A 12,551-nucleotide genomic window follows, 5' to 3' on the forward strand; every position below is an offset into this window, starting at 1 on the left:
ACATTTTCGTGTTTCCAGGAAATGGTCGAATTGCATGGATTATTATAGAACCTCTTATACCAAAATTATGTCAATAATTATAATAGTGATAACTGCATATTTTGATATAATAATTGTATATATGACCGTATTAGTTCCCGAAAAAAATCATGCTCACCGCGTGGCACGATTGCTGGTGAGAATGAGCGCGTTGCAGGACGCGTAATAAGAGAAAAAAATACAAAAAGAAAAACAGACTTACTCTACAAGATCAGAAATAAAAAAGGAATAGCAAACTTACTCGACCTTGCATAAAAACAGCCCAGCTTTCATCAGAGCGGCTACTTTCAAGCTGTTGCATTAGTAATATCAGTTGCCTGCATTTAAACCAGATAGTTTAATTGAAACATCGCCTGTATGATTGACCCTTTGAAACGTGGCCTTCTCGAACACGCCTTGAAGCCCTTGATCATGCAATATTTAGCTAAGGCCGCACGTCACCTAGACACATCTAATTTCATATGCGTACCCGCCATAATGTTCCCCTATTTTTACCGCATTTGATATTTCAATCTAGTATAAACAATGCGTTTTGCATTATTTACCGGGGGGACCTCGAAAAGCAAGTGCGTCTCGGGTGCAGGTGGCATAAAAATACGGAAAAAATGGCTGTTGCGTAAATATTTTCCAAACACACAGTCATCCTACACACGCAAAAAAAAGTGCTGCACGTAACAAATAATGTACGTGACCCACATTCTCCCTAAATGTCAAATTGGTGCGGTTACTAGGGCATCGGGGAAATTGTTAGCATTCAATATATCGGCCTTACGAAGGAAGAAAACAAAGGTTTACCAATTCTTATTTGACCCCTTATTATGCCACACAGTTCATTTTAATTCCTGTACCTCATCCACCGTACATGATCCCCATTTCATCGGAATATAAGCTCTGCATTTCGTTATCTCTTCACAGTGAAACACGCACATAAGGTTTAAAGAGGAAAGCAGACTGAAAACGCCATCCATCTGACTTCGTGGCTCCGGCTAATCCAGGCACGGTCATCCTCGAACGCAACTGCAACGCGGCGCTCGACCGCGGCCGTGCTTTTTTTTTTTTTTTTGGGCACGCTCTCCGGCCGGCGCCGCCGCGGCCTCCGCCGCGCGCGGGGGCGTGGCCTCCAGAAGAAGGCGATGGTGGCGCCCTCTGGATTTTCAATAAAAAATGCCTCAGCGCGGAGCCCTCGTTGGACCCACTCTCCGAATCTAGTACACTCTAGCTGCACGCACACATCACAACACTACAAGCGAGACGCCATGCTGCTACGCTGCTACTGTTGCCGGATTAAAACTGACTACTGTCACCAAGTCTAGCAAGCGTCTCAGGAGCTGGCAACCTCGGCGCGTAGCAACATGGCGGCGCTCTTGAGGTTCCCGATTTTAATGCATGGGCCCTATGGGTAGCTTGTCCTCTAGAGTCAGTATAGTAACTCTATGGGTTGCAACAACGCGCGGTCCAGAGAACCACGACCTACTGTATCAAAGCAGTAGGTCGTGCAGAGAACGATCACGCCGAGGACGAACACGCCACGGCGTCGCTCGGCGCCAGCATCGCGCCTTCTCAAAAATCCCTAAACGATAGGCACGACCATAGAGCACGACCTACTGAACTCCAGACCTGCACAGATCTCCCTCCTCCAGCACGCCTGGTCTAGTTCGCCCCTTTCGCCGCTAGGGAAAGAACGTACGAGCGGAGTGGCGCTAGCTATAACCTGTTCGCTGTCGTCTGCTTCTGCGATTTGTTCAGCGCTTGTCTTGCCATTTCGGCAGGCACAAAGCTCTTGTATTGGCGGTAAACAAATAAATTCACAAATATACAAAAGAAAACATATTTGCGAATGCTTTGCGTTTGAATAGTGAAACTAGAAGAGGATGAGCGGTGCAAGAAATGTAAACAACGAGCATAGGTGGCCGCGGCAATGCTAGATCAACGGCATAAATTTCCCTTTCCTAGCCTCCTTAAGAGACTGGAAAAATTGTTTAAAAGGATTCATAGGATAATCTAGCTTTCTTTAGTTGATTACAGACAGCCTAATGTCGTAGACACATTAGGATTTACTGCTGTGTGCCGTAGTGAAAGGAAGATGATCTGTAAAAGCATAGTAAAAGTATTCACTAGTAAGTCCTCCGCCCGATATGTGCAATAGGCTGACCGATTCTGTTTCAAGGGAAGGTGAGCATATCTTGTTTTTAATATCGTTGGATGTCTAGCTCAGTAGAAAGCTTGCAAAATATTAAGCGATCCCATGTGCTTTAAAACGTGCTGCAGTGCAGGCCTTAAAAATCGTGTCACGGAACTCTTTTGAAACTGTAAAGCTAGCTTTCCTGCGTGGTACGGCGGCAGTATAACGGTGGTGCTTAAGACACGTACGCAGTGAAGCTGTGGTGTAATTCACTTTTTGAGCTCACGACGCATTCACGGACAACTTTTAAGAGCTAAAATGAGTGGTAATCGTTCTGTCGTCGAAAATTACGGTGGTTTCAAGTTTCTAAAGAGCGCAGAAGCGAATTTTACAACGTGTAGAATAAAACTGTTGTGTACTATGCGAACTCTATACACAATGTGATTTATAATAATCTGCTTGAAAAAGGCAATAGGAGCGGCTATTTAACGCTTTTTTAGAGAGCAGTGGACTACACGCTCCGACATTTTTTAGGTTCGGGCAGTCAACTTTTGGAGCCAAGTGACCGATCAAAGCCTTGTGACATCACTGTCACTGTGTTAGCAAAAATCATCAACTAGACAAGCAGTTCGTCACAACACAACAGCTGCCGTACTAATTACAACGCCGCACAGCCGCCCACCGCGTAGCAGACGAACAGGTTATAAAAGCGCCACCTACGGCCGTCGGTTGAACGAAAGTGGGCGCAAGCTGCTCCCATAGAAGCCGGATATCTGTGCAGGTCTGGAGTTCCAGTAGGTCGTGTTCCTATGCACCTAGGATCAGGTCACGTGAGGGATTTTGTACGACAAATAGACGCACGCGCTTGTGCTACCCACCAATGCATTTCACCCACTCAACCGTATTCTAGAATATTCCTAGTGCACTCTAGTTGGGCTGTACAGGATCTGGAGATCTACTCTATTGAAACGCCTGCAGACCGTGGTGCAGACGTTCTTAATCTATGGTGCAGACAGCATAGTGTGTAGACCGGCAGTGCTGCTCAACAAGGCTTGAAGGATTACTGAAGGTGAGCCGTGGTAAAATGGCGAATATAACCTGCCGGAACGAGCGAGCTTAAGTGGTGTTGCATTTGTGGGCTCTGGTGATGCTAAGCTCACCATTTCAAGCATGATGCCACCATTCAACCCGCGTCAGTCCAACCGCTGCCCCTTTATCTGCTTTTAAGTGCATCCTTAATAATGTTTGTGGGTTTTTAAGCGTACTGTGCGTGTTCGAGATGGTCACGCCGTCCACGTGAATGTCGATAGCAGCAACACGTGCGGTAGCCCGTGTAGTGCTCCCGTATTCGCAAAAGAAAGGTGCAATGCTCCCTGAGCGTCCGATAAAGTCCCACTCAGTCCGATGCTTTCCCACAGAGGTCGCCGTGCTGAAGCAGCGAGAACGTTGTGGGGAACGCCTTAGTGAGCGGCCTCGGGAATGGTGCGCACACACAGCCGGCATTTCTGTCTAGTGCTGCCAGCACGTGCAAGCTAGGCCAGATAAAAACGCCATTAGTGTCCGTAGCACTGTGCCGATATTCCAGTGGAATGTATGCAAGCTGAATTCGTTGTGACGCGCGCTTGCAGATTAACCTTTATTGAGCATGTTTTCGGTACAGCCATTGTGGCATCCTTGCTTTGCACAGAAGCCATGTTATGCCAGTGTGTCTAGAATGCGCCTGAATAATAACCTGCCCTGCCAATCACCGATTACTACCTCGAAGGTAACTTGCAGGAGATTGTCGAAGGTGGACGGCACATATTTATGTTAAAATTGGCAGTATTCAAGTGGTCGACGAACGTTCGTCTGGTCGGGTAACATGAAGAAATTGCGGTCACTGACCAAGTCAAGGTGAAAAATAGACGTTTCGGGACCCGTGCGGGTACCTTGGTCTGGTCAAGGAACCTGCATGGGTCCTGATCAAGTAATCTGTAAGGGCCCCGAGACGGCTGTGTGTTTTTCACCGTGACTTGGTCAGTGACCACAATTTCCTGTTCATAAAATTGACTAATTTGTGACACCCGTCAGATTTCGTGTCTGGAATATTGAAGGCCCTCAACTGCACTCATGACTTTGTAGGTGGCAGCAGAAATCGAGTTGGTTATCTCTTCCTGACAGGTGCAGCTGCTGAACAATGGCTGCACAAATATTCAACACTCTTGGCAAGCTTGGCATTGGCCTAGCAGTTGTGGGAGGCGTGGCCAACAGTGCTTTGTACAATGGTAAGGGTTTTTCCTGTCACATGTTGCCAGCTTAGCAGGATGCATTGTGGGGCAAGTTGGTTCATTGTATTTGGAAAGATTGGATGCGCGCTTTGTAGACGATCACAAGAAAGGAGACTACAAAGTGCATCCAATTTTTCCAAATATTGGCAGCTGTTTGGTTCTGGTTTAAGTGCATTTAGACTGTAGGCGTTTAATACCTCTGTCACATGAGCACGCATAAACTCTTTTACGTAAGTGGTCTTTTACCAAGTTGAAATACTTTTCATTGAAGAGGTGTTGCACGGCGGACACACGGTATCGGAAATATCTTTTTAGTGTTTCCTTTGGACACGCTTTACGGAAAGTGTGGCACTAGCGTTTAAACAAAATCGGCCAAAATAGATGGATGTATCTCTAAATGTAAAGTGAAAACTTCTTTTATTACACGTTTTCAAATAAATTTAATAACACTAGTGTTGTGTATAGGGGGCGCTGTCAATTATATCAAGTGTATATAAGCGATTGCCATCAGAATAAAGGCAGTTCCGCGGTTCCCCCGTCAATGCATCGTCTTGTCTTATCAGTTGGCGCTTCGCGTCACAACAATCTGGCGCAGTCGGCGAAGCTAGCGAGCTAGCGACGAACTGTTTTCCCTTACCTGGCTCCGTGCTGTTCCAAGGGGCGTCACCTACGAAATGGCAGCGTACAGACTACCGCCATTACCGCCTTTCCTATAGACTCCTGGAGTTGCGACAATTCCATGGGAGCAGTGGCGCGATGATTTCACAAATTTTCTTCAAGCGACGGGGATGGACGCGCAACCGCCACTACGGAAAAAGGCCATTCTGCTGCAATGTCTTGGGGTCGAGGGACGCCGTGTTTTTCGCACATTGGGCCCAGAGCCGGCACGAACGTCAGACACGACAAAAGCCGGGCCGGAGACAAGCAAACCAGCAGGAAAAGACAGGACGGAGGCAAGTGAAGGGGATAGTTACACGGAGGCGTTGAGCCTATTGGAGCGGCAGTTCTCAAGCACCGTCAACGTACTGGTCGAGCGACGTCGATTCATGTTACGTCGGCAACTGCCGAACGAGCCGATACGAGAGTACGTCAGTGCTCTCCGACAGTTAGCAAAGACGTGCGACTTCGGGCAATTCTTGGAAGCGGCTCTACGAGACAGGGTTGTTGACGGAGTACGGAGCACTGAGCTGCGACAGAAATTGCTCGTGAAGGGGTCACAACTTACGCTCGCAGAGGCAGTGGAAATGCTACAGACGTACGAGCAGGCAGCGGAGGGGGCTGCGATCTATGACCAAGGGTCGTCACAAACGGACATCGTGCAGCATGTATCTCAAGGCAAAAGTCCAGACAGCGACGCGGCAATGACGCCGGTGCGCAAGTGTTACCGGTGCGGCTCTACAAGGCACCTAGCTAATTCACAGGAATGCAAAGCACGGGGGAAACGTTGCTCCCAGTGCCACAGAATGGGACATTTTCGAGCGGTCTGTGGCAGAGCGGGACGTGCGGACGGTCCGAAACGACGGCGCTAGCGAGGAGGACGTGCTCACTGTACTGGCGGTCAGACAAGTGGAACGAAGGACTTTGGTCGTTGACGTCGTTATTGAGAACGAGCCACTTCAGTTGCTGGTAGATACTGGGTCGTCGGTGTCTATTTTGCCAGACCACGTTTATCGAGCCAAGTTCGCCAACAGCTTTCCTTTGACTGCGGCTTCAGCGACGCTGCGGGATTTTTCACAGAAGAAAATTCCGGTCTTGGGATGGTTCACAGCCAGAGTTGTACGCGGAAACAACTCGGCTTGCCTTCGATTTTACGTTGTTCCCCAAGGCATGGCATTACTAGGACTGGATGGGGTCCACCAGCTGCAATTGCACATCATCGGTTCTACACTGGAGTGTTTGCAAATCACGGTCAGCCCCCAGTCGCTTCCTCCTGAATTATGCGAGTTTTCCTTTCTTTTCGCTGATAAGTTGGGATTAGCGAAAAACTTCGTACATTCTGTGAAGCGGCGTACAGATGTAAAACCAGTAGCAGCGAAGGTTCGACGTTTGCCCCTGACGCTGCGAGAAAAGGTAGCGGCTGAACTGGCAAGATTATTGGATGCAGGCATTATAGAAAAAGTCAGTGCTGCGGAATGGGTGTCTCCTATAGTGGTTGTGCAGAAGAAGGATGGAACTATTCGTCTATGCGTCGATTTACGCGAGCCGAACAAAGCAGTAGTCATTGATGGATTCCCTTTGCCGCACACTGAGGAACTGTTGCATGCGCTGAGCGGAGCAGCATGGTTCTCGAAACTGGATCTTGCTGCAGCCTACCATCAAGTGGAATTAGCCGAAGATAGTCGCGAATTAACGACGTTTATTACGCACGAAGGCTTATTTAGGTTCCGCAGAGTGTGTTTTGGCCTCGCATCGGCACCAGCCGCGTTTCAGCGAATGATGCAAGAAATCTTGAAAGGCTGCAAGGGCGTGTTGTTTTATATCGACGACATCATAGTCTTTGGAAAGACTAAGAACGAGCACAACCGTAACCTTCGCGAGGTATTGCATCGGATCGCTGAGGCGGGGCTGCAGCTAAATCAGAAATGCTTGTTCGCTGTCAAGGAACTCTCCTTTTTGGGTCATCGTGTGAGTGCAAGTGGTCTTGCCCCACTCAAGTCAAAGGTGGATGCTGTGATTAAAGCACAAACGCCTACCGATGTAGTCTCGCTGCGGTCTTTCCTTGGGCTTGTAGGCTATTACTCACATTTTCTTCCCAATTATGCAGAGGTGGTGGAGCCGCTGCGACGACTTCTTCGTAAAGGACAGAAGTTCATGTGGGATCAGAGCACCGAGGAGAGCTTTTGCAGGATCAAGGAGATGCTGTCATCATGCGGGGTGGTGGCTATGTTCAATGAGTCTTTGCCTGTACAAGTGACCACTGACGCCTCGGCATATGGACTGGGAGCTGTGCTCCAGCAGGTAGTCGACGGAGAAGTACGTACAGTGGCATTCGCTTCGAGGACACTAACTCCTACAGAACGCAAGTACTCTACCGGGGAACGAGAGGCGCTGGCATGTTTATGGGCTTGCGAACATTGGCACGTTTATCTGTGGGGCCGCAGGTTTGTCTTACGAACTGATCATCAGGCTTTGGTGACACTGCTGTCCACAAATGGGGTTGGAAGACGCCCACTGCGTATTGAACGCTGGTGTGCTAGACTTTTGAGATACAACTTCACTGTGCAGTACACAAAGGGGAACACCAATGTCGTTGCAGATGCACTTTCTAGGTTACCTTTGACCTCTGCAGAGGATGAACCGGTGGAGGAAGTAGTTGCTGTGGTTTCCAGCATGATCACTAAGAGTGAATTGCAAGCAGAAACAGCTGATGATTCATTATTAAATGAGGTGGCGCAGCATGTTACGTCCAGATGGCCGGAAAAGGGCTGTTTAGCTGGAAATTTAAGGTCTTTTTTTCGTATAAAAGAAGAGCTGTCGGTGATAGACGGGCTACTGTTTCGCGCGGAACGGGTCGTTCCCCCATCGACATTCGCTTCCAGGCTGGTCATGATGGCACATGAATCACATCCAGGCATTGTAAGGACCAAACAACGGTTAAGGGAACAGTACTGGTGGCCCGGAATGGACAGGGATGTGGAATCGCTGGTTAGCAATTGTGCTATCTGCAAAGCATCAGATAAATCGGCAAAAACCGTAATGGCCCCATTGGAGCCAGTAAAGTGGCCCGAGAAGCCGTGGGAAAAGCTGGGAATCGACATCGTTGGGCCGATGGAGCGAGCCCCTCCGGAGTGCAGGTTTGCAATCACTATTATTGATTACCACAGCAAGTGGCCCGAGGTGGCATTTGTGTCCACAATCACTGCACAGGCAGTAGTGAAAGTGCTTTTGGAACTTTTTGCGAGAGAAGGGTACCCGAAAAGCATTGTGACTGACAATGGGCGTCAGTTTATGTCGACATGTTTTGAGCAGTTTTTACGAGATCGGGGAATCCAGCATTGTGTTGCAACATTGTACTACCCGCAATGCAATGGTCAGATTGAGAGGTTCAACCGCGTTCTCAAGGATTATATTCAGGTTGCGGCATTGGAACGAAGACCACTGAAGGAGGCAATCTGGGACTACCTGGGTGTTTACAGGGCCACCCCACATGCAAGTACAGGAGCGTCACCGGCTTACCTACTGCATGGAAGAAGACCCAGAACAAGATTGGATGTTGTTGGCCTCCCAGAAAGGGAATTTTTCGAGGAGCCGCGTGCCGCCATGGAAAAGTTGAAACAGCGCGTTAAGGAGCAGCAACAACGAACAAAAAAGTACACCGATGAAAAACGAGGTGCCAGAGCGTCTACCATTGAGCCAGGAGATTTCGTAAAAATAAAGCAAGGCGGACCAAAGACGAAACACAAGTTTTCTTTGCCGATCCAGGTGAAGAGACGAGTGGGCACGAATTCGTTTTTGCTGGCAAACGGTACGAAATGGAACGCATCAAAACTAACAGTAATTGGTAAAGTTGGGACAGGACAGGCACTAGCTGAAGCGGTTACAGCGCAACGCAGTGCGGCCTCGGGGTTTTCCTGCGACCTGGATCTTCACATAGGGAAGATGGCGGAGCAAAATACCCCTACTACCGTCAAGAATCAATCTGAAATGGTGCCATCAGAAGACATCGAGGGAAGCGCCAGCCATTGTGACGGTGCACAGCCCACAGTAACGGAGTCTATTCTAGAGGTTCCCGATCAGCAAGCCAATTCTCGATCGCAATTGGCCACAACCACAGCACCATCTCGCACCAGGCCGGAACGAACAAGAAGAGTGCCAGCACGATATCAAGACTACGAGCTTACCTGACAGTAAGAAAGTCGTTCGTTTCATGTGATGTGAAGTGAGTGCGCGAAAGTGGATTGATTTTATTTCCTTTCTTTTTTTGTTAATGAGGGGGAATGTGTTGTGTATAGGGGGCGCTGTCAATTATATCAAGTGTATATAAGCGATTGCCATCAGAATAAAGGCAGTTCCGCGGTTCCCCCGTCAATGCATCGTCTTGTCTTATCAGTTGGTGCTTCGCGTCACAACAACTAGATTAAGAGACGTTAATGTAGATTTATTATACTATATTGGAGACCATTCGACCTGCTTACGAGGGTGCAGAGGAAAATGAACATTACTGGATTTACTGCACCTTCTGCGAGACGCAAAATTATTTTTTACGTTGAGCTTGGGCTACAGAAAAATATGCAATTGCTTAGTTTTTTAATATGTCATAATTGCTGGCAACAGCAGGTTGCCATTATGCCTCAACAGAACAGTGTATAAGAGCTGTGTCTTACCAGTACTCACCTACAGGGCAGAAACCTGGAGGCTTACGAAAAGGGTTCTACTTAAATTGAGGACAGCGCAACGAGCTATGGAAAGAAGAATGATGGATTTAACGTTAAGGGATAAGAAAAATGCAGATTGGGTGTGGGAACAAACACGAGTTAATGACATCTTAGTTGAAATCAAGAGAAAAAAATGGGCATGGGCAGGACATGTAATGAGGAGGGAAGATAACCGATGGTCATTAAGGGTAACGGACTGGATTCCTAGGGAACGGAAGCGTAGCAGGGGGCGGCAGAAAGTTAGGTGGGTGGATGAGATTAAGAAGTTTGCAGGGACAACATGGCCACAATTAGTACATGGCCAGGGTTGTTGAAGTATGGGAGAGGCCTTTGCCCTGCAGTGGGCGTAACAAGGCTGACAATGATGGTGATGATGATGAATTTCTGGCACCCACTGGTGTCGAGGCTACTTCCTTTTTCAACTGAAAAGAGATAGACGAACCCACTGGCCTGAGCCCTCTTTGAAGTTTTCCGGGGGGGGGGGGGGGGGGGGATGAGGCATCATCGCAAGGGGGGGGCAGAGCCTTGCGATGCCGAAGTCTTTTCCCCCTTCAAATGTCACTACCAGAGTTCTGTTGCCCACATCATTTGAGGTTCCTTTGAGTTGACCCGTTTTCACTTAGAATGTTATTGTGGTTAAAAGCTTACTGCATCATTGTCAATGGGTACGATCACAGTGTTTAATTCATACTTTCGCTTTATTTCTGCAAATCTTGACAATACAAGCGCATTAAAAGCACCAGCGGTGGCTACATCATCCATATTTTCTCACTTAACTGTTTTTTTTTTAAATTTCCACCGGTAACACTATGCACAAATATATTTGCATATATACGCAGGACAAAGTTATGTTTTCAAGAGAAGAGGTAGTCAACTAACAATTATTTCTAATGGTATGGATAGCCTATGCCTAGAGAATCAATATGTTGTGCGTTCACCTTGCTTCAAACTGCTGTGCGTGCTTTTTTAATCCTGAAAAAGGACCTGCAGACTTGGGTGACCTTTTCCGTAGGGTATTTTATCTACGGCATGCGAAATGCACGTGAGTGATATGTGTCTCAGTATTGCTTCTCATTCCAGTAGGCAATGCCAACGACTCATAAAAGAAAAAAGCTCTTTTAATAACTTAAAACATTTATTAGGAATCTTGCATGCAGAGGTCATAAATGTATATGTAATTCACTCAGTAACCAAAATGAGGCCAAGCTGGATTCACCCGAAAACAGGTTCAATAGCAGTCATGCGCAGCAGTGCTTACTTATTTATTTATTTAAAAATACATTACAGGCCTCGAAGTGAGGCATTGAGTAAGGGGGGCAGTATATAGAAAATACATATACATGACATCTATAAGCCGTATCTGTTTACAACCTATGACCGCAAGTGCAACTGAGATGAAAAAAATTTAGTTCACAATTCACTAGGGCAAAAAAGAAAACATAATATAATAACAAGGAATAAATCCCACAGATTGTTTTCAGTGTAGTTGTGTAATTAACATGAGTGTTAAGCAGTAATAATGAAAAAAAATATCAGAAAAGTTACGAACGCAACATTCCAACGGAACGGTAAACATAGCGACATAACGGTAATAATGCGACAATAAGCTGTAAAAGATAGTGCAAGTATAGAAAGCATTGTGCGACAAACGTAAAACTTCGCATTTCTTTAGTCATGCATTCAGTCAAGGCATCACAGAATGAATCGTAGTTGGACTGGCATGCAATGATGTCCGGGAGCGAATTCCATATTTTGATAGCACGAGGAAGAGCAGAATAATGGAATGCTTTTGTAGAACCGTAAAGGCGGGCATAGCTGAAATGATTATGAAGCCTATCTGACGTGGAGTAGGGTCGTTTCAAGCATGTGGGTGTTCTAGTGGAGTGAAGGAATTTGAGGAACAGTGATAAAAGGGCAATGTCTCCACGAGTGTTCAAGGATTTAAATGAAAGCTTAAGTTTTATTTGTGTTACACTAGACTGGTAGCTGTAATCGTTTATGATGAAGCGGCTTGCTCTGTTCTGGATCCGTTCTAGCGTTTCAATGAGGTATTTCTGGTGGGGGGATCAAATGGGAGATGCATACTCGAGCTTGGGACGAACGAGAGTTAGGTAAGCTAGCTTGCGAACATTTGAAAGAACATTTCTTAAGTTGCGTCGCAAGTACCCCAACGATTGGGAGGCATTAGCTGAAATGGACGTGATATACTCTGTCCAGGAAAGATTCGATGTGAATAGAACTCCTAGATACTTATATTGTGTAGCTGTTGTAACAGTGTAATTTTTAATATGGTAGAGATAAGGTGAGGTTGCCGACTTCTGGGTAAACGACATTACTTTGCATTTTGTGGTATTTAGTCATTAGCCATTTATTGCACCAGCTAATGATTTGTTGAAGGTCTTGCTGAAGAACGAGATGATCATCTGAGTCTTTAATTGGGCAATAAATTATGCAGTCGTCAGCGAATATTCTCATGGTAGAGGTCAAATTTTGAGGTAGGTCGTTAATAAAAATTAGAAACAGCAAGGGACCGTGGACGCTACCCTGTGGTACACCAGAAGAAATGTCTGTTATGGAGGAAGAGTAGTTATTTCCAATAATAAGCTGCTGACGATTAGACAGGAAATTTCGGAGCCATGACAAGGTAAGACAGTCCAATTTAAGTGCGGAGAGTTTTGATATTAGGCGACAATGTGCGACACGGTCGAATGCCTTCGAAAAATCAAGGAACAAGCAATCAATTTGTAA

General features: G+C 46.7%; 1 protein-coding gene across 5 annotated transcripts in view; it reads left to right on the top strand.

The window, feature by feature from the left end:
• The first annotated feature begins 3,026 nt into the window (after positions 1-3,026).
• The window catches only part of Phb1 (prohibitin l(2)37Cc), a 118,875-nt gene continuing 109,350 nt past the window's right edge, over positions 3,027-12,551 (top strand). For 2 of the 5 annotated variants that reach the window (XM_070531419.1, XM_070531422.1), the window contains exons 1-2: positions 3,235-3,353; positions 4,322-4,425. In XM_070531419.1, coding sequence (XP_070387520.1) covers positions 4,338-4,425 — 88 coding nt within the window. In that variant the 5' untranslated portion in view covers positions 3,235-3,353; positions 4,322-4,337. The other 3 variants (XM_070531421.1, XM_070531420.1, XM_070531418.1) reach the window with 3 other exon arrangements.

Source organism: Dermacentor albipictus, chromosome 1 (assembly GCF_038994185.2).
Source record: "Dermacentor albipictus isolate Rhodes 1998 colony chromosome 1, USDA_Dalb.pri_finalv2, whole genome shotgun sequence".
NCBI classification, from domain to species: domain Eukaryota; kingdom Metazoa; phylum Arthropoda; class Arachnida; order Ixodida; family Ixodidae; genus Dermacentor; species Dermacentor albipictus.